The sequence below is a fragment of the Eubalaena glacialis genome, chromosome 1, assembly GCF_028564815.1.
Source record: "Eubalaena glacialis isolate mEubGla1 chromosome 1, mEubGla1.1.hap2.+ XY, whole genome shotgun sequence".
NCBI lineage: Eukaryota > Metazoa > Chordata > Mammalia > Artiodactyla > Balaenidae > Eubalaena > Eubalaena glacialis.
In genome coordinates, this window is record NC_083716.1 from 88,661,342 (window position 1) to 88,681,732 (window position 20,391).

Consider the following 20,391-nt stretch of genomic DNA (forward strand, 5'->3'; position numbering starts at 1 on the left):
CTACAGGCAACATTCTTAACTTGTAGCAAAAGCAATAAAATACAAAGGCTAAAGTCAAAGAAACAGATCTAATATGGAGGCAGATTTGTTCTTCCCTATTACACCAGTAGCAAAATGCAAGGAAGTTTTCCCAATTAACTGCCACATGGGTCAAACTATACAGAAATATTAGAGTATTAATACAAAGGTGAAAGTAAAAGAAACATCCAGTATGGAGTCAGATTTGTTGTTCCCTTATTATACCCCAAGATGCCAGCCCTTAAGCCTTGAAGGCCCTTCCTGTGTCTGGCCCAGCCCTGGCTGCTGGATTTGCAGCACCTCCAGGCATTCTCTCCAGGGCCTCTTTTCTGTAAAAATCTTTAAGTTCACTAATTTTTTTAACTACTGCTACCCAGCTCTATGTAAATTTATCCTTTTCTCCAATGGTAATCTTTGTCCTTAATATTTTAACTGAAGCGTATTATTCGTACATACATCTGCTAAATGAACAAATAAAAACAAAGGATTCTTCTAGAATATGTATAATAACCCTCTTGTCCCTTTTGATACCAACCATTTTGTGGCTGGGGAATTGTCTTTTTGCCAATGGGCAGCGGTGTCTGTCCATTCTCATTGTAGTTGGAGACCTGTGACTGGCAGGCAGGGCAGCGTATCTTGATGTAATGAGCATAGACTGTTCTGAAATCAGACTCTTGGGTTTACATCCCAACTCAGTTTTGGACAACTTCTTGAACTTCTTTGTGCCTCAGTTAATCATCTAAAAATGGGATCATAATAAAAATATAAAAATATCTCCTGTAAAGGGCTTAGAACAGTGCCTGTTCCATAGTATATATCCTTGTCCTCCCAGGAGTTCTTAACTAAATGTATGAGACTTATTTCTAAAAAGAAACTAGTGTCCCCACCACCGGAGCAGCATTTAAAGGGCAGGACTTTATTTTAATGGTTAAAAAGATGAAGAGAGAAAATAGTAGAGAGAACCATATGGCAGGGTGGGCCCCGGGGGAAAGGTGTCTGGTGAAGTCTGCCACTCCATTCCAAACACATTCACTTAAGTTTCACTAATGTGGCAGTTGTGGGCAGGAGGATACTTTTACATATCAAATGAACCCCATTGCTGAGTGACGCATGGCTGCATTTGCTTTGAATTTCATGCCTGGTGGCTTCTTTTTTTTTTTTTTTTTTTTTTGTCCTTCTAGTTTTATACAGTCACTGAAGAAAATTAATAGCGAATTGGACACTATTAAATTCATATGGGGGAACTGAGTACCACCTAACAATAGTACTATTCTGGGATGCAAATTCTTCCTTTAGCGGACACAATCAACTCAGTTCTTAACCTTAGTGCCTGGCCAGTACTTCCACAAACAGAACTCCTGTTGAGGTCCAGGGGGGCTCTTAGCAGGGAGGAATCACCCAGCTGCACACGGGATTCAGCCTGTGGGTTATGGTCATATGGGTTCCATGTGGCTGAGGGGGCAGAGGGTAGGGGGGGCTGGGAAGCATGTATGCTGTGCTGGGAGGTCACAGTTCCCACCCCCTGCAGCATTTTAGGACTGTGTGCTAGTTCATCCTATTCATCCTTTGTCCTCAGATGTGTTCTCAGTCAGTTATTGAGGAGGAACTGAGGCTCTCGTATTTCTCTAGGAAGAGGCATTAATACTCTAATATTTCTGTATACTTTGACCTAGGCGGCAGTTCACTGGGAACACTTCCTTGCATTTTGCTACTGGTGTAAAAGGAAGAACAAATCTGCCTCCACATTAGATCTGTTTCTTTGACTTTAGCCTTTGTATTTTATTGCTTTTGCTACAAGTTAAGAATGTTGCCTGTAGCCTGAAATATACAGGAGAGCCCATTCTCAAGGCTCTGACCTTTAAAGGTATAGCACTTTCCCATTCGTATAGAGATTAAAAGTTGCAGAACAGAGAATAACATTTGTCTTGTTGGAGGTTTATGGGATGGACAGCTGCAAGAACAAAGGATTCTGACCCCAAGAAGTCTGCAACAACTAACTGCGCTCCTCCCTCACCTTGCCTTTAAAAGTGCTTTGCTCTGAAGCCCTTCAAGGAGTTTGGGACTTCTGGGGCACGAGCCCCTCGTCTTCTTGCATGGTCCTGCAATAAACCTTTCTCTGCTCCAAACTCCGACGTTTGGGTTTGTTTGGCCTCACTGTGCATTGAGCACGCAAACTTGGCGTTGGGTAACACTGGTGCAGTAAAGCTGGAAGTCAAGGTCTCTGGAAGATAAGGTCTCAGAGCACCTAGAACTTACTAAAACCCACCTACCTTGCATTTGTTCAGATCCAAAATTTACTTCGCTCTTTGTCCCACTTAAGAAATAAAAGGAAAGCTGGGCAACTCCGCTCAGTAATGATCTGGGCCTCTCAGCTTTTATGCAGTGAACCCTTTCTTTGTTCTCGGAGTGTTTTCTTTCTCCTTCCCATTCTTGTAGCCAATGACACTAAAAATCATGCATTATCAAAGGAAGCCTTTGATAGCTGCCTTACTTCTCCAGACTTGCACTTTTTTAAAAATAAATTTATTCATTCATTCATTCATGTATTTATTTTTGTTTTTGGCTGCGTTGGGTCTCCGTTGCTGTGCGCGGGCTTTCTCTAGTTGCGGCGAGCAGGGGCCACTCCTCGCTGTGGTGCGCGGGCTTCTCATTGCGGTGGCTTCTCTTGTTGCGGAGCACGGGCTCTAGGCACGCGGGCTTCAGTGGTTGTGGCACGTGGGTGGCTCTAGAGCGCAGGCTCAGGAGTTGTGGTGCACGGGCTTAGTTGCTCTGCAGCATGTGGGATCTTCCCGGGCCAGGGCTCAAACCCGTGTCCCCTGCATTGGCAGGCGGATTCTTAAGCACGGCGCCAACAGGGAAGTCCCCAGACTTGCACTTTTTATTCAAGGTTTTCTTAAAATTGCATCTTCCAAGATACCGTCCTTATGTTCAGGACAGATTTGTTGTCTCATCTTCAAGTTGTGTTCATTTTACTGTGCATGAGTTGATTTTTATAATTTAAATCTTCACGGTAACCTCATCACCCTTGAGTTGCTTTACATGAGAGAGCTCTGAAGCCAGACTGCCAAAGTTTGCATCCTGACTCTGTCACAGGGGCTTGTGACCTTGAGCACATCATGCACTTCTCAGCTTCAGTATTACCATCTGTAAAATGGGGATACCTGCTCATAGGTAGGGAGATGAATGAGTTAATTTACGTAAGGTATGCTTAATAATGTTATTTTCACTGTAATACCTCAGGTTTTTCAAGCTTAGCCAATGCTTTGGTTAAATTTTGGTCAAAGGAGAATTCACATAGCCAAAATGCCTCATTTTCCCCATCAAATTAGGTAATTTGATCCACGAAACATTAGCAGGGAGTTTGAGATTCCTTGAGGTTCTCTAATGACTCTTAATGTTATTATCTGCAAAAGCATGTCCTGTTTTTTTTTTATTCGTCCATTTATGTATTCATCATTCCCTGTTCATGTCTTTATAACTCCTGGAATGGGGGAGGTGATTTAACAGTTGTTTGGAGGAGAAAGTGGCAAAAGATACATCATAGGTCGGAGCTTAGACAGCAGCCACCTGCAGCCATGGGTTTAACCCAGATAGGCAGTGAGCTGACAATTAAATGATCAACTGGCTATTGAAAGAACAAAGAACCGTTAAAGGAAAGCTTCTGCTGTGAGTACTAACCAATGCAGGGCGATGGGGCATAGTCCGCAGCTGCTGGTGGCTCTCGTGGACTTGTTGATGGCGCCGTGGCCCATATGGTGCTGACACCTCTGAGAAATCACCTGAGGCAGAGCCGCAGGGCTTCTCTTTTACATACTGGCCTCGGGAGGCGTGTAGAGTTGTGGTCCTCACCTGTTCATTCCATGAGTGACGGACCCAATACCTCTCCCTTCCAAGATACCACAGTACCTGGAAACAGCCTTTGGGCTAAGGTTCAACGTACCCCTTTTTTTTTAAAAACTCCTCTGAGTTAGAATTTTTTCTTTTTTTTACTGAGCAGCCAAAGTGCACCACAGAGACACACTGAATCTCATTTCCTACGCTGAAATCTTGTTAACCAATTTTTCTTTTTTTAATCTGGCCCTGTTGTATTTGCATGATATGTAGATTTTCATTCAGCTTTTCCAGTCTTTTCACAGCTTCCATTCTGCCAAGGAAGGATTTTATTTGATTCCCCCTTGAAGCAACTTTATGGAAATCCAGGGCTTGGGATAAGGATGGGCTCACGTGGGTGAGGGGCTCATTGTCCTGTGCCCACAGAGGGGAAGGCTCTTGTGATGCAGATGAACAGCCTGAGCTGTCCTGAAGGGGACCAGGTGTCATTTGAGAGGGTCCCCTTGGCTCCCTCCTGGAGACCATAGGGAGCACCTTCCCTGCTCTCATCTCCACCGTGTGCGGAATGCCCCGTATGAAAGCTAGACAGAATGTTACAGTGCACAGCCCAGGACTGGTTTCTTTAGAAACACGTCCAGGTAACCTGCTGTATTTCTCGGTGAGACTGAAAGCACTGAGCGATCCCTTAGAAAATAGCTACGGGGCCTTAGAACTGGCAAGTCCAAAGGTGTGATGGTTTGCACGTAGCAGAAATGTCTTCTCTACTTGCGTTCAAAAAGTGTGTGTCTGTGTGAGAGAGAGGAAAATCAAAAACAAGTGTGGGTCATGGCTTGGAGAGGTAGACACTAAGGAAAAAATTGTTTTTCTCACTAATTTGCCTGCCATCTTTGGTGGATAGGGTAATATACATATTTTGGGTTCCCCTCATTTAAAAAGAAATTAGTTACTGGTAGAAATTATTCAGTAAAATATTATATATGCCACTACTTTCTTTAAAAGACTACCCTGAATGCGATGTAACCTCTGATTACAGATCAGCTTTTGAGATGAGAAGTGTGAATCTCCTTTAGTATGACTCTTGAACTATCGGACTGTTGGGCTCAAAATCAAAATGCCCCACGATGCTGTTTATTTGATGTTCACTCCCTTTTTGTCTTTCATTGAGTTTTTGTTGTTGTTGTTGTCATTAATCTGCCTGCCTTCAACTATAACGTCTCTCTCAGGTTAATGATGATAAATGTATTATATATATTTTTGGGGTGGGTGAGGTGGGGATGCTGAGGTTAAGAAAGGTTATGTAACTAACCCAAGGTTAAGGAGGTGATAAGTAGGAAAGCTCAGATTCAGAAACCCATTATCAGGCTCATTCGAATTACAGATATTTAGGAGTAAATGAGTTTAGGACTGCTAGTTATACGTGGCAATTTCAACACACATGTTATCTCTCCCCCTTTCATACACCACAAGAAAATGATAGTGAAGGAATACAAAAAGGGCATAAAGCCCCAAAGGAGCAGAAAACTAGGAAGAAGCCAAAGAAATGCCAAAGCTGATAGAGGAACGGGATGGTTCTGCAGATTAGAGGGCGCCACCCCCAGCCAGCATTGGAGGGCGGTGTGCGGCGGGGACCGGCCATCAGAAGCTAGCCAGCCCACACCAAAGAGCAGGTACCTTTGAAGAAGGGCTGGTGGGGTGAGCTGTGGTGGAGCAACCATCTTCAGAGATCTGGGATGCTTCCGAGATACTGCTTTTGAGTAAACACCCACAGTGGCTGCCGCCACCCAACCCAGGCTCTGCCCCGGGACTGGGTCTCCTCTGTGTCCTGTAGCTGAGTCTTCTCCCCAGGCATGGCCACTCCACACCCACCAAAACATCTTAGAATTAATAAATGAAATCAGCAAAGTTTCAGGATACAAGATTAATATACAGAAATCAGTTGCTTTTTCATAGACTAATAATGAACTACCATAAAGAGAGACTAAAAAATAACAATGCTGTTTAAAATTGCATCTAAAAGAATAAAACATTTAGGAATAAACAGGAGGTGAAAGACCTATACTCTGAAAATTATAAAACACTGATGAAGGAAATTGAAGATGATACAAAGAAATGGAAAGATACCCCGTGCTCTTGGATTGGAAGAATATTGTTAAAATGATCATACTACCCAAAGCAATCTATAGATCAAATGCAGTCCTTATCAGAATATCCATGGTGTTTTTCATAGAACTAGAACAAATAATCTTAAAATTCCTGTGGATCCACAAAAAAACCAAAATTATCAAAACAATCTTGAGAATAAAGAACAAACCTGGAGGTATCACCCTCTCAGACTTCAGACTGTGCTACAAAGTTACAGTAATCAAAACAGCATGGTACTGACATGAAAACAGACATATAGATCAATGGGACAGAATAAAGAGCTGAGAAGTAAACCCACACATTTATGGTCAATTAATTTATGACAAAGGAGGCAATATACAGTGGAGAATAGACAGTCTCTTCAATAAGTGGTGCTTGGAAAACTGAACAGCTACATGTAAAAGAGTGAGATTAGAACATTTCCTCACACTATATGCAAAAATAATGTCAAAATGGATTAAAGACCTAAATCCTGTAGACCATAAAATTCATTGAAGAGAACATAGGCAGAACACTCTTTGATGTAAGTCATAGAAATATTTTTTTTGCATCTGTCTCCTGAGGCAAAAGAAATAAAAGCAAGTATAATCAAGTGGAACCTAATTAAACTTAAAAGCTTTTGCACAGCAAAGGAAACCATGGACAAAACAAAAAGACGTTCTACCGAATGGGATAAAGTATCTGCAAATGATATGACTGATGAGGGGTTAATAATGAAAACATATAAACAGCTTATCCAACTCAATATCACAAACCAAACAACCCAATTAAAAAATGGGCAGAAGACCTGAATAGACATTTTTCCAAAGAAGATATACAGATGGCTAACCAGCACATGAAAAAAATGCTCAACATCACTAATTATTAGAGAAATAGAAATCAAAACAACAATGATAGATCACCTCACACCAGTCAGAATGGCCATCACCTAAAAGTCCACAAATAACACACGTTGGGGAGGATGTGGATAAAAAGGAGCCCTCCTACACTGTTGGTGGGAATGTAAATTGGTGCAGCTACTATGGAGAACAGTATGGAGGTTCCTAAAAAAACAAAAAATAGAACCACCATATCATCCAGCAATTCCACTCCTGGCTGTACATCCAGAAAAAACAAAAACACTAATTAGAAAAGATACCCACACCCCAATGTTCATAACAGCACTATTTACAGTAGCCAAGACATGGAAGCAACCCGAGTGTCTATCAACAGACGAATAGATAAAGAATTGGTACATATATATAATGGAATATTACTCAGCCATAAAAATGGATGAAATTCTGCCATTTGCAGCAATGTGTTTGTACCTAGAGAATGTTATGCTTAATGAAATAGGTCAGACAGAGAAAGACAAATACTGTATGATATATGTGGACTCTAAAAAATAAAAGAAAAAAAACAGACTCACTGCCATAGAAAACAAACTACTGGTAACCAGTGGGGAGAGGAAAGCAGGGAGGGTCAGAGTAGGGGATTAAGAGATACAAATTATTTTGTATGAAATAGATAAGCAACAAGGATATATTGCACAGCACAGGAAATTATAGCCATTATCTTGTAATAACTTTTAATGGAGTGAAATCTGTAAGAATACTGAATCACTATGCTGTATACCTGAAACTAATATACTGTAAATCAACTATACTTTAAAAAAAATTTTTGAAGGACTTAGCCTCATCTGGAGAGGCGGTGAATATTCCCGCTGGACATGATGTTTGCATTGGGTCTGGAACGATGAATAGGAACGTCAAGTGAAGAAAAGTGGGAGAGGTGACAGGCAGAGGGGGCAAAGGCGTGTGAGTGAGGAGATTTATGAGAGAAGAGCCTAGACAGAGATTGGATCATAGCACTGAGGACTTTAAAGGAGAAGATGGTTTGATGGATGGAAGGGGAGACAGAAGGATAGGCTTTCAAACAGGTAAGCATGAAGACAGAGGCAGAATCAGAGAGGGCAGCCTGGCTGAGAAGACGCCGGGGAGGAGCGACAGAAGAAACCCAGAAGCAAAGAGCTGGGAGATGCCTCATTCTGAAAGGGGTCGTCCCAGCGGTCTAGGAAGTAGAGGGTCCCAGCCCGGAGTGGGTGGCCAGTGGTGCAAACATGGCGGACTGCTAAGGCAGAGACTGGAAGGTGGGTGCTGGCTTTGCCAGCAGACACCATGGAGTCCTGAGCAGGGCGGTAGTGTGGAAGAAAGTGAGCGATGGTTGAGGACACACTAGTAGTTGAGAAAATGGGAAGAGAGAGAGTGATTACTTGAGGAGTAGTAATTCTCCTCCCTGGAGGCAGTGGGGTGAAACTGCTGGGGTGAGTGAAATGGTCATGACTTGTATCTGTGCCGGAGACCCATCCACTTCCGAGGACTACCAGCTCTTCCTCTCACTGACCTTCTGTTTCCTCCCCAGTTTAAAAAAAATATACTTTACATACAGTGAAACTCACCCCTTTTAAAAGGTGTACAGTTCTCAAGAGTTTCAACAAATGAGTGTGTTATGTAACCACTACCACAGTCAAGATGTGGGGTAGCTCCATCACCTCGGAAAACTCCCCCGTGCACCCCTGTAGACAGCCCCTGCCGCTGCCGTCACTGCTCTGTCATCTGTCCCTAGAGCACCTGCTAAGTGTGAGAGCAGCACACACACACTTTAGGATTTTTAGTTGTCACGTATTAGAATTAATAATTAGATGCACTTAATCTGGGCTCTCAATTTTATCCTGAAAAGGGGTTTTGTTTGTTTGTTCACTCTTTCTCCCTAAAATAATTTGAAGCTCTTTTGATTTGTGTCACGGGTTTCATCAGATGCCCAACAAGAAACCGATTTGAGCATTTTTGCCAGTCACTGTTTTTTTTCTTTTTAACATCTTTATTGGAGTATAATTGCTTTACAATGTTGTGTTAGTTTCTGCTTTATAACAAAGTGAATCAGTTATACGTATACATATGTCCCCATATCTCTTCCCTCTTGCATCTCCCTCCCTCCCACTCTCCCTATCCCACCCCTCTAGGTGGTCACAAAGCACCGAGCAGATCTCCCTGTGCTATGCAGCTGCTTCCCACTAGCTATCTATTTTACATTTGATAGTGTATATATGTCCATGCCACTCTCACTTCGTCCGGTAACTTCTTGAAGTGGGTTCTTAATGTATCGAGCTGATGATAAATAACTCCTCAGGGTAAATAACACTTTTTTTTCAATGTATGTTTAATTTCACTGGAGCCCTGCAGGTTTGTAATAGTTAACCAGACTGTTACCAGAGTTATCCATGAAAAACCAAAGGCTCGTTTCCTATTGTATACGTCTAGGGCTAAGTCAGCAATTCACCTTTTAGTCCCCAAAATAGTCGACTTGCTCTTCTAGCCCTGCCTGGCTTAAAAGGGAAATTATGTCAGTATTTATCTCGTTTGGTTGCAAGAAGTAAAACGTAAATGATCTGCCTTTTAAGATGTAGCCAGTATTCATTAGCGGCTTTAGGTAATATTTTCCTTGACTGATACAAGTGCCATTTTTCTTTGTTGAACTTAATCTGTTTTCTACTTTCTGAATAACATTCTCTATTCCTTCAGAAATTACTGTGGCAAAAAATGTTAGCATAACCCAAAGCCTTTGGAATACCTATGGCTTTTTTCAAGCTTACAAACGTTTGATATAGTATGTTTCTTTTTAACTGAAAACTGTTAAGTCAGAAAGATTGGCCAGAACCACTAAGGTGACATAGAAAAGGGATAGAAGCAGTTTTGCATGTGGGGTGAAAAAAATCAATTTTATGAGTGCACATCTTGGAGAACGACCCAGGCAGCAGTTCAATAGGAAATAAGTGAATAACACCTGGGGCTTTGCATGGACCACTTGCTCTGCACGGATTACTGGTGTGAAGGGTTGCTAAAATCCAGAAGCAGCATGAATAAACATTTGGGTGATTGCACCCTCTGTTTTGTATGGGTCGGACCACATCTGAGTGTTAAGTTTGGGTCCTTACAGAAGACAACACTTAAAAAGTCTGGTTGCAGTGAAGCATTTTTACTTCTTTTAGCAGAGCTCACTCACGCATCCAGAAGGGATTCTCACAAAGCAGTGAGCTTGCTGTCACTGGCAGCGTTCAGACTAGAATACATGCTTTGTGAGTGGGGAGTTTTTCTGGATTATTACCCCACTCCTGAGACAGTGCCTGGCACACAATTGTTGAGTGTATAAATAAGAGCCTAATGACCATCTCTTAGGAAGAATGTCCTTGGGGGTCCCTGTGCTAGGTGGGCAGGAGGGCCTCAGAGTGCATTCCTCCAGTGAGATTGTGTGCATTTAGATCTCTATGGGACCCTGACTTTATGTGAAAGAAATGATTAGCTGATAACATAGTAAACTAAGTTGTAGTATTTTAGGAGAAATAATTTGGACTCAGCAGCTTAATGACCTTTTATCCATTTTTTGTCGGCTGATCCATTTTGCTTTAGACTCTTAGGTGCTTTCATGACATCATCATGACAGGGTGGTCTTTGCCACCCCCCTGTTCTCCGAGATGAATCCGGCTCATCTTTGAGTGGCTGATTAGCTCACCTCCGCTGCCTTTAATCAGTCAGAGGAGGTGACCTTCCCAGCTGGAGGAAAACTGTTCAGTCTCGGTTCTTCAAGTGGCCAGGTTCCTTTTTTTAACAGTTTCTAAGATGGCAGAACTCTTTCCAGTGATGCCAAACTCAACTTTGGGGCTCCTGCGCGGCTTATGAACTAGCGAGAAGCAGAATGGGAGGATGAAGTAGTAGAAAATGACAGGTTAAAAGTGCATCTGATTTGGAGGCAAAAAAAGTGGATCACATCTGGGGGAATCCTGCACCAGAGCCACTGGTACGTCTTCAAGGATTCGGTACACAAGCTGAAAGATGCCCACCCTGTTCTTGGTTGCCTTCTTCTCATGCCGCTGCTCTCTTGCGTTGCAGAACACCAGAACTACTTTGGAATCGATGAGAACCTCGGCCCTGTGGCAGTCAGCATCCGGAGGGAGAAGGTGGAAGACGCCAAGGAGAAAGAAGGGTCCCAGTTCAACTACCGGGTGGCTTTCAGGACGAGCGAGGTACTGGGCACTCAGGGTGTCTGTCCTGGGCTGGGCCTTGGGGTCGCTGCTTGGTTAAGGTGTCGCTTTCATTGTCAGTGCCGATCACAGCAGTTCAGGGGACCGGAAGGGCTTATACTGTTTTGTTCAAAGTAGAAAATTTGAAGACCTGTGATGGATGTTAAGTGGCAGTGATTTGACCGCCACCTTACATGACAGAAAGGATGAAATGATCAAAATGCAAGGTTTTCGGGCCTGAAGCAGAGGACAGACTTGAACTATATGATTTCATGTCAGAATTGAAGGACGACTTTAGCATCGAATGCAGAAAACCAGGAGGCCGCCCGTGGGGTGGGTGTTGGCTTAGCGTGTCTGTAGGTCCAGCACCTCCGTGGCCCCGCACTTCATCCCGCCAGCACCCAGGCTACTTCCCCGCTGGTCTTGCTTTGAGTGAAAAGTGCGACTGTTATACACCATATGGCCGATGCGTGGAGCCATGTAGGCGGGGATGTTGATTTATATGAAGAACTAGATCTGGCCTGGACTTCAGGTTTTATCCTCTTGACCACTGTCATTAGATGGGAATGTGTCGGCCACACAGTCCAGAATGTGATTCCTTCTGGATCAGAGTACAGAGAGCCCCTCGCCGGCGCTGCCCAAGCCTGGCACTTTGGTGCCCACTGCCTGTGCATCGGTGCTCCCGTGAACCGGGCTCTGTGCCGTAAAGAGGAAAGGAAGCCCTCTCTGGAGGGGACATATTGTAAGTTACGGACCTGCAGCGTCCTGTTCAGTAGCCACTAACCACGTGTGACTATTTAAATTTAAGGTAATTGAATAAAATAAGAAATGTGGCTCTGCGGTCACACCTGTCACAGGTCAGGCGCTCAGCAGCCACTCGGGGCTGGTGGCTCCCGTATCAGCCAGTGCAGATGGCGGGCGGTCTTATCACCGCAGAAAGTCCTGTTGCACAGCGATGCCACGGAGCACTGTGCAAACGCTAGGCGCCGTTGTTACCACCGTCACTGCGGCTGCTTTGTAACAAGACCCGGAGGGGTGGGGTTAGAACCAGGCCTCTCGGCCGGCCGTGCTGGGCCTCCTCTCTCCGTGTATTTGACCTGGGCTTAGATGACATGTGTCAGAATAGTGGCTCCAGGCTTTCACGACGTGTTTGAGGACATATCACAGATCAGGAGGCAGAGTCCGGTGGTGGTCTTCCCAGCCCTGGGTCACCTGCCCACGGGGGTCACAGGATCGCCCCACTCAGCCTCGGGAATTGCCAGCAATGGAAAGTTAAATAGGAAAAGTGGAAAAAAAGAAGATGATGTAGAGAAAAATGGGCAAAAGAAAACGGAAGGATGGAGGAGGTAGTTGTGGCTAGCCCGGCCCTAGGACCCCCGGCTCCTCCTCAGCGTCCCTCTCGTGTCGGTTCCGATCGTGGTGGGAGTGACTTCACATCCCCCGGCGGGGCTTTGTCTCACTCCTCCTCGTGCTTCACGCACATCTGGTTATATCAGCCCCGCCTGGCTCCTTCCGGACCCCTGAGTCCTTTGGTTGTTTAAAGACTGACTGTTGAGTGTTGAATTTGCTTCTTCAGATTGAGAACTTTTAGCCTCTTTTGCCCCACTCCGGAAAGAGCCTTAGCTTTCTTCCTCTTTTTTTTTTAAAATAAATTTATTTATTTATTTATGGCTGCGTTGGGTCTTCGTTGCTGTGCGCGGGTTCTCATTGCGGTGGCTTCTATTGTTGCGGAGCATGGGCTCTAGGCGCGCGGGCTTCAGTAGTTGTGGCTCGAAGACTCTAGGGTGCAGGCTCAGTAGTTGTGGCGCACAGGCTTAGTTGCTTCACGGCATGTGGGATCTTCCCGGACCAGGGATCGAACCCGTGTCCCCTGCATTGGCAGGCGGATTCTTAACCACTGCACCACCAGGGAAGCCCTCTTCCTCTTTTTTTAAGGCAACTAAAAAGTTATGCTTTAAAGAGGCAACCAGGAATAAGTGTTAACCGGAATGTTGTATTTTGCCCCTGCAGCTGACAACCCTGAGAGGAGCGATTTTGGAAGATGCCATACCCTCTACCGCCAGGCATGGGACTGCACGCGGACTCCCTCTCAAAGAAGTCCTGGAATACGTCATTCCAGAGCTGAGCATCCAGTGCCTGAGGCAGGCCTCGAGCTCACCCAAGGTCTCGGAGCAGCTGCTCAAGCTGGATGAGCAAGGGGTGTGTATCACGTGGGAGACTGTAAGTGTGCAGGACTTTGTGTCCATGTTTCTGAATGTTTTGGAGTTTTCCCATCCATCTGCCTTTGGGGATCATTTATTTTTAATGCCTTAAAGCATTTTCTCTCCAGTCTTTCCCGAATATGCCTCTATACTAGTTAAGTAACATGATGCCTTTAATAATAAGTGCAATGCACGTCCTGCTGAGTTGTGACTTGCATTGTTTTTCCCAGGGTTTCGGTATGTCCCAGCCAGCAGGAGCAGATCTGATTCATGATTATTAGAGACTGCTGGTGTATTTTCCCAGGGTGTAAAGAACTCACGTTGGGCCTTTCCCTGAACTAACATTTATTCTTGTCTGCTACGTGCAAAGTGTCATGCTAACAGATGGCAGTGAACAGCACGTATCAGGAGGCTTGAAGCTAAGACTTGGTGCCTACCCTTGGGGCCATTAAGACAAAGAACACCACGGCCGTTAGTGTGGTCATGGGTCATGGAGACATAGAAATGCAGTGTGTGCTCTGGGAAAAGAGAAAGTGACATCTGAAGGAGGTGGTGTTGTAACTGGGCCTTTAGACTTGAGTAGAATTCCAACAGGGAGATACGAGCAGTTGGCTGTTTTAGAAACCATGGCCAGTTTCTTTACAAGAGAAGGGCACACGCAGGGAGGTTAGGAGTTAAAACAACAACAATTACAAAGTATGTTGAGGCTGGAGTGAATGCTGGGCTAAGGAGTTAGCACTGGATCGAGGAGGTGGTAGGGAACATTGAGGGTTGCCGGTAGGATGTGACATGCTCGTAGCCGTAATTTAGGACGATTATTCTGGTAGAAGGGAACTGGACAGCCTGGTGAAGGTAGAGACTGATGGTGGCCTGGAGCTCAATTATGTGGTCATTAATCGCATCCGGGAGAGAATTAATGATGGACAGGATTTAGGTGGTGGCCCAGAGGATGGAAAGAAGCCTTTTAACTTCAGATGCAAGATAATTTGGAGGCGAACCTGAGTGGTCGGTGCCCAAGGGTATGCAATTTATTTTAAATGAGTGGATTTGTTTTTAAATACATGCTTTGCAGAAAGAAAAAGACAATTGTGATGTCTTTCCAGAATTTTCCAAGGACAATTCTTTCTCATGTTTTGGAGGGAGTATGCAGGATTTCTCAGTGGACCCAGTAACCCACTCCCTGTGATATATTGGTGGAGTATTTGGTACTCAGATGGCTGGAATTCTAAAAGAGATGAAGTTGTAATTGCACTAGCAAATTCACACTGCATTCTCAGCCAGAGGAAGCAGGCACTGTGACATTCAGAGTGGATAATCCTGCAGTCTGTCTTTCTCAAGAATGAAGGCTGACATATTAAAAACAACAACTAAACCAAACCAAAGCTTGAACCCTGAGCAATTGACTTCTAAAATCCCACAGAAGAGTTCATCATGGTCATCACTGGTAAAGTGCTTTTAGAATGGTCATGAGGCAGTTGAGGAAATCCTGTTGTCAATGGAGGGACAGAGGGGGTGTGTCGCTGCTGGTCCAGGACTCAGAGTTCAGGAGGGCTTGGTGGGAAGGACAGCATTTGTCACCGAACCAAACCTGGGTCCACTCACCTACACGTAGGCGCAGTAAAGTCAATCTCCTGACACTGGGTTTGGGTGAAGGAAAGTGCAGCGTTTATTGTAAAATCACCAGTACAGGGAGAATGGGTGGCCTGTTCTCAAAAACCCCAAACTCCCCGAAGGGTTTCAGCAGAGCATTTTGTTTTTTTCTTTTTTTCTTTTTTAACATCTTTATTGGAGTATAATTGCTTTACAATGGTATGTTAGTTTCTGCTGTATAACAAAGTGAATCAGCTATACGTATACAGATATCCCCATATCCCCTCCCTCTTGCGTCTCCCTCCCACCCTCCCTATCCCACCCCTCTAGGTGGTCACAAAGCACCGAGCTGATCTCCCTGTGCTATGCGGCTGCTTCCCACTAGCTATTTTACATTCAGTAGTATATATAAGTCCATGCCACTCTCTCACTTAGTCCCAGCTTACCCTTCCCCCTCGCCGTGTCCTCAGGTCCATTCTCTACATCTGCGTCTTTATTCCTGTCCTGCCCCTAGGTTCTTCAGAACCATTTTTTTCTAGATTCCATATATATGTGTTAGCATACAGTATTTGTTTTTCTCTTTCTGACTGACTTCACTCTGTATGAAAGACTCTAAGTCCATCCACCTCACTACAAATAACTCAATTTCGTTTCTTTTTGTAGCTGAGTAATATTCCATTGTATATATGTGCCACATCTTCTTTGTCCATTCGTCTGTCGATGGACACTTAGGTTGCTTCCATGTCCTGGCTATTGTAAATAGTGCTGCAGTGAACATTGTGGTACATGACTCTTTTTGAATTATGGTTTTCTCAGGGTATATGCCCAGTAGTGGGATTGCTGGGTCGTATGGTAGTTCTATTTTTAGTTTTTTAAGGAACCTCCATACTGTTCTCCACAGTGGCTGTATCAATTTACATTCCCACCAACAGTGCAAGAGGGTTCCCTTTTCTCCACACCCTCTCCAGCATTTGTTGTTTGTAGATTTTTTGATGATGGCCATTCTGACCGGTGTGAGGTGATACCTCACTGTGGTTTTGATCAGCAGAGCAATTTTAAAGGCCAGATGAGGGAGGGGAACCCCAGGGTCTGTATCAGCTCGTGCACAGTTCTCTGATTGGCTGATGGGGGTCAGTCCTTAGGCACCAGAAGGTCTGGGGGCTACGTACTCATGATCATCAAGTAATTTCTTCCATTTGGGGGTGGTTTTAGCATCTGAAAAACAACTCAGGAAATAGGCGTCAGATACTATTATCTGGTCTATTATCTGGCTACTTCAGAGAGGAGCTACAGCAGAGGATATGGGGAGGGGTCTGTCCTGGGAAGGCCCCATAGGGTCCTGCTCCGTTACACATTCACTTCCGTGTCATGGAAGGGTCTGGAAGAGAGGTGCCGACCCCCGTGGTCTTCATCCCTTTATGTTTCTGGTGTGTGTTGCTTCTCCCTTGATTACATGTCCCTTACCTGCTGGGTAGCAGGTGCCTGGCGGATGAGGTGCTTGGTCCCTCAGGCTGCTGTGGAGGAGTCCACAGGTGGCCCGGTGTTCCCCAGCCTGGATCCTGATGCCCAAGCCCTGAGAGACGTTACAACAGCCACAGGTGGCTGTCTCCTCACAGAATGAAGCAGGCACTTCTTGGGATGTCTGTCCGGCAGAATAGGTCCGGGAGCTACGCCGGTGGGAAGCATTGAAGGTTATAAAAATGGCTCTGCCAAGGAATTTTTCTTAAACTAGGCCTTCAGGTACTTTGAATGAACACCTGTTTACAATCTGATGTCAGTGAATTAATTTTGAGAACTGGGTGCTTCTTTTAAGCACACCAGTGCATTGGAGAGCTCTAGCTGTATTCATGTGTTTTTTCTTTTGAGATTATATTTATTTGACTCTGGTATACTTTCATAATGGTGTACAATACGACATTTTAACATCCCACAACTCTTAGTGGTATCTAATTTCCATATTACGTCAGCAAGAGCTACTATTTATGTTCATCTCTGAAAGATATTAGACAGCTTTTCTAACATCCTGGTTTCTAAAGGATCCTTAAAAGTTTCCCTAACCTGTTGGGGTGTTGTGAGTCTCTTCTGGGTAGTGCTGTCTTTATCTACTTTCCTGATAGAAAATCTGCCCAAGGAGGGGATGGGCCAGTTTTATGTTACTGGTCTTAAGCGGTTTTAATCTTGAAAAAATACTTTAAAGGACATATTGTCGTTTTCTGCTTTCTTGGAGTTTGGAATCCATTCCTGGTTTGACAGTCACTGTGTTTATCTGCTCTGCGCAAGACATGTTATATCAATGGGAGATATAGTGGGTATCAGGTCATTCATTCCGTTCTTTACATTTGGTAAGATGTTTTGAGCAGGAAGACTCCATGCCATGGAGAATCATAAGGGAAGTAATTATCAATCAGGACTTTGAAAGTTTTGCTACTTTATCTACATAAATTCACCTCCCAACCTCTAGGATTCCATTTTTCCTTTTTTAAAAGACTACCCTAGTTTGTATAACAGGTGAATTCCTAAGATTATATAGGTTGACTTTTTTTTTTTTTAATTGAAGTGTAGTTGATCTACAATGTGTCAGTTTCAGGTGTACAGTAAAGTGATTCAGTTATACATATATATGTATTCCTTTTCAGATTCTTTTCCATTATAAGTTATTACAGTATATTGAATATAGTTCCCTGTGTTTATTTTATATATATAGTAGTGTGTATCTGTTAATCCCAAACTCCTAATTTATCTTTACCCAGTAGGTTGACTTCTTAAAAAATTAATTCAGGTAAATTATGACAGCTCACTAACTTAGAATATTAGGGCATCTTTGGATTAATTTGTTCACAAGCCAATTACCCCTTCTGCTATTGTCTCCTCACCCAGATGTATGTTCACTCACATACCAGGTTTACTTGACACGAAGTCAAGTGGGTCTAAGTACATGAGACTACACGCTTAGAGCAGGTGGTTGAGTTGGGAGGATGCAGTGGAAGGGCTTTCCTGCACACTTGAATTTATTTTCAAGGCCATTCTGAGGCTCTTGTTTTTTGTCCTCTTCCTTTAAATTTAAATTTTCTTGTCAATAGTGACGGGGCTTCTGGCCTTGGAACAGAGCACTCAGCTTTCATCCAGTCCCAGGAGGCAAGGGATCGTCTGCCTGTCCGTGCAGGGTCTGTGTGTCCAGCTCTGGGCACGGGAGCAGTATAGAGTTTTGGCAAGTGGGTGTTGTTTGTTTTTGACCGTGGTGCCGCCCAAGTGCCAGCCTCGTCCACCCCAGGACAGTGGGACTGGATGTGATTCGCATCAGAACAGTTAAAGGAAGGTCAGTGGGACGGGGGCGTGGTTAGACTCAGCCTGAGGTGTAGAGGGCTTAGAAACAAAGCCTTGTTCCGAGAGAATTGGGGGTTTTCGTTCATGGGGACCCGGGGTCTGTCCTCCCCTTGGTACCGCGATCAGGCTGAAGAGGTGTGCCAGCTTTCTGATGAACCACGGGCAGGAGGGGGTCAGCCTTGGTGTTGCATTTCCATTGATTTCATGAGGTTTATAAGAGATTCGAGTGAGAGAGGTCTCTTCCTTCACACCGTGTCTCATCCTCTTTCTGTTTTAGTGGAATCACAGGCCTTGTAGTAAACAGGCCACAGTGGTTTATTCTCAGTCACTGGAGCAGAGCTCTAGGAGCTGGGGCAAGACACCTGGGGGCTTTGAAGTCTAATTTAGCCTCATCCCCCGATTCCCATGGGCCCAGGGCTGTTTGGGTAGAAAGCAAGTCCTGTTCCCGGTTGGGATGTAGACACAGGCTGGTCTGTGCGATGGCTGGAAGGAAAGGGGTGTGAGTGGATGGCACCGCGCTCAGCAAGGAAGCTCCGGGGGGTTCAGTTCTCCAGGTATTTGGCCTGTGCCTGAGTCCACAGGGAGCATCAAGTCCGCAAGAGTCAGGAATCAGAGAGAAACTGCGCTGGTCCAGGGGAGGTCTCTGCTTCACCCGCATGGGGCCGCCCCGGTCCCAACCCTGGGGCCCCAGACAGCTTTGCTCCGGGCCTGCTGCACAAAGAGGCAGAGGAAGGGTTTCCTGCTGGGGATGGCGGGGCTGCCTGGGACAAGCCGCAGGTGTGGCAGGGGCGCGGCGTGAGGTGGCACCAGGAGAGGTGGCACCAGAAGAGGTGGCAGGGCTCTAGGGAGCGGCAGGCAGGGGGACAGACAGGGCGGCAGCCCCGGGATGCGGGTGGTGGTACGGCCGCCCCTGCTGGGTGCGGAGGATGTGTGGGCAGGGAGCCCTGGGGCCCTGGGTACCTGTGCCTGCTAATCACTCCACAGGATCTCTGGGGGACTCTCCATGAGGCCAGGGCCGGACAACTGGGGAGAAGGGAGGTCAAACCATCATGGTGTCGAGGAGGTACAGCAGTCTCGTAGAGGTCCCGTTAGAGGATTTATCCAGTTCTGACAGTCACCAAGGTCATCCACATCTGTGGTGACAATTGCCAATCCCAAGTGTTGCCTAAAGTACTTTAAGATCCTGGATTGTCTTCTGGGTCACTCAGAACGATTAGTGTTCTGAAATAATTAGTGAAATAATATGAGACATTTGTATTATACTTCTTTTTTTTTTTTTTTTGGAGGATGCTGGTCTGTTTGCAGTAAATGTGGTGTCTCATTTATTTGGATAGTTGAGTTGATCAGAAACATTTATTCCTCAATCCCTGGACAAATAGAAATGTTTTTTCTGCCTTGACGCTGCTAAAGGACTAGTACAACACAACTCATAACACTAATAGCTTACGCCCAGCATCTCATAGCCCCACATTCCGGGCCTGGATCCTTGTCTTCACTGTGTGATTGGGGCCTGTGTGCTCTCCACCCGCCCCCCAAACCCATCACCATGGGAGCCATCCCTGTAGGTAGCTTATCCGGTCCGATTACGAACAGGTGATTGATGTCTCGTTTGGTTCCTCCCCTCCCCCGTAGCACCCAGAAGGTGGAGCGTGTGTAGAATGTACTGGCGGTCGGCTGCCCGCCTAGTTCTGAGCTTCCCCTAGCATCGCTGCTGAGATGCCCCAAGCAGGCGGATCCCTACCTTTCTTGGATTGTACATTGTCATAGGTCACCCGGATGAGATGGCTGTTATCACTTTGCCACTGAAGCGAAATGAGTACCATTTTACCTTCTTTTACTGATCTAGTCAGCTCTGAGTTTTGATTAAAGGCTCTGTTTTACAGCTTGATAATAAAAGTGAACAGTGTTACGGATGGATGCCTTTAGGGAATCAGAGAGGGCTGATAATCCGTCAGCCTTTGGAGGCTCAGATTGCTGCTAGTAAGATGAAGTGCCCTGATTGCCTGAGTGACAAGTAGTTCCTCTTTAGGGAAAACAAGAAAGCTGTAAAGGTGGATCCAGTTTCTCCCCGGCCTTGGGAGAAAGCAGTGTGGTAGCTTCCAGCATGATACGGGATGGACATGGAGATACAGCTACAGCAGGAAATCTTCAATTGCTACTAAAATTCTTTATGGCCTATTGTATATTTAGCAGATATTTTCAAGACATTCAAAAATGTAGAAATGACGG

General features: G+C 45.1%; 1 protein-coding gene across 7 annotated transcripts in view; it reads left to right on the forward strand.

Moving 5' to 3' along the window:
• SIPA1L2 (signal induced proliferation associated 1 like 2) overlaps positions 1-20,391 on the forward strand; it is a 220,286-nt gene that overhangs the window by 121,018 nt on the left and 78,877 nt on the right. For all 7 annotated transcript variants that reach the window (XR_009699556.1, XM_061182463.1, XM_061182497.1 and 4 more), the window contains exons 3-4: positions 10,917-11,050; positions 13,058-13,246. Coding sequence is in view for 6 of the 7 variants with exons in the window: in XM_061182463.1 (XP_061038446.1) it covers positions 10,917-11,050; positions 13,058-13,246 (323 nt within the window). In the remaining variant the exon portion in view is untranslated. The remainder of the gene's footprint in view (positions 1-10,916; positions 11,051-13,057; positions 13,247-20,391) is intronic.